A 407-nucleotide genomic window follows, 5' to 3' on the forward strand; every position below is an offset into this window, starting at 1 on the left:
TGTCAACATCCCATAATACTGTAAACAATAGATAAACTTTATGTTGTGTTAAAAGAAGAAATAGAATATAAAAGCATTTTAAAGTCTTCGTGCTTTTATTGCTTCATATGAATAAATCAGAAACATTTCTTCTTTTAAAAACTAAATCATTTAAAATAGTGTATAAACACTAAATCTTCTCGAATGAGTTACAGCAGACGTTTATAACATCATACAGTAAATCTAAAATACAACAGAATGTTTTCACTCACATTATATTTGTTCTCTCTCCACAGTCCTCGTATTCTCAGCTGCTCGCGGCCACATGTTTGTCTAAACTGGTGTCTCGAACCAGCAACCCTCTACCGCTCGAGCAGCGCATCGACATCCGTGAGTACGCCTCCCTTTCAGCCCCGGGGTCCTGGGCC

The 407-nt window shown here is 37.6% G+C and overlaps 1 protein-coding gene across 2 annotated transcripts in view; it reads left to right on the forward strand.

The window, feature by feature from the left end:
* Positions 1-275: 275 nt before the first annotated feature.
* Positions 276-407, forward strand: part of xpo7 (exportin 7) — a gene marked incomplete at both ends in the record, with an annotated part of 6,933 nt that continues 6,801 nt past the window's right edge. For both annotated transcript variants that reach the window (XM_035667477.1, XM_035667478.1), the window contains 1 exon segment: positions 276-369. In XM_035667477.1, the coding sequence (XP_035523370.1) occupies positions 276-369 (94 nt within the window).

Source organism: Morone saxatilis, unplaced genomic scaffold, assembly GCF_004916995.1.
Source record: "Morone saxatilis isolate NCDOM2014 unplaced genomic scaffold, NCSU_SB_2.0 Contig21, whole genome shotgun sequence".
NCBI lineage: Eukaryota > Metazoa > Chordata > Actinopteri > Moronidae > Morone > Morone saxatilis.